This window comes from Penaeus monodon, chromosome 21 (assembly GCF_015228065.2).
Source record: "Penaeus monodon isolate SGIC_2016 chromosome 21, NSTDA_Pmon_1, whole genome shotgun sequence".
Lineage (NCBI taxonomy): Eukaryota > Metazoa > Arthropoda > Malacostraca > Decapoda > Penaeidae > Penaeus > Penaeus monodon.
Genome location: NC_051406.1, coordinates 42,017,658 through 42,018,082, shown reverse-complemented (window position 1 = coordinate 42,018,082; position 425 = coordinate 42,017,658). Strand labels below are relative to the sequence as shown.

At 36.9% G+C, this 425-nt stretch overlaps 1 protein-coding gene across 1 annotated transcript in view; it reads left to right on the top strand.

The window, feature by feature from the left end:
* Positions 1-28: 28 nt before the first annotated feature.
* The window catches only part of LOC119586681 (GPN-loop GTPase 2-like), a 5,387-nt gene continuing 4,990 nt past the window's right edge, over positions 29-425 (top strand). Inside the window, exon 1 of the mRNA XM_037935413.1 lies at positions 29-161. Within this exon, the coding sequence (XP_037791341.1) occupies positions 29-161 (133 nt within the window). The remainder of the gene's footprint in view (positions 162-425) is intronic.

Genomic DNA, 425 nt, shown 5'->3' with positions numbered 1-425 from the left:
TATGATATGTATAGACTGAAGTGACAGGATGCTTTTCCAGATGGTGGTGAAGTTTGGCCAAGTGGTGCTGGGTCCACCAGGAAGTGGCAAGACAACCTATTGTAAGGCTATGGCCTCACTCTTGCGAAGTCTTGGACGTAAAGTGTCCATCATCAATCTTGGTGAGTGAATATGCCATAACAGGTATTTTGATGGATTGTAAATATAGAGAAAAAAATTGTCTTTTCTCCTAAAAGTTTCTTGTAGAGCTGTACAAAGGCAGAGAAGCTCTTTTAATCTGATTTTCATCAGCTAAACTGCATTATCATATTATGAGTTCTATAGTAAACTGAAAACCTCAAAAGTATGATGTAAAGTTGGAAGAAGAATATGGATATTGGCATGGTAAATGTTTTTGTTTCATTAGATTGGCCATTCATCATTAG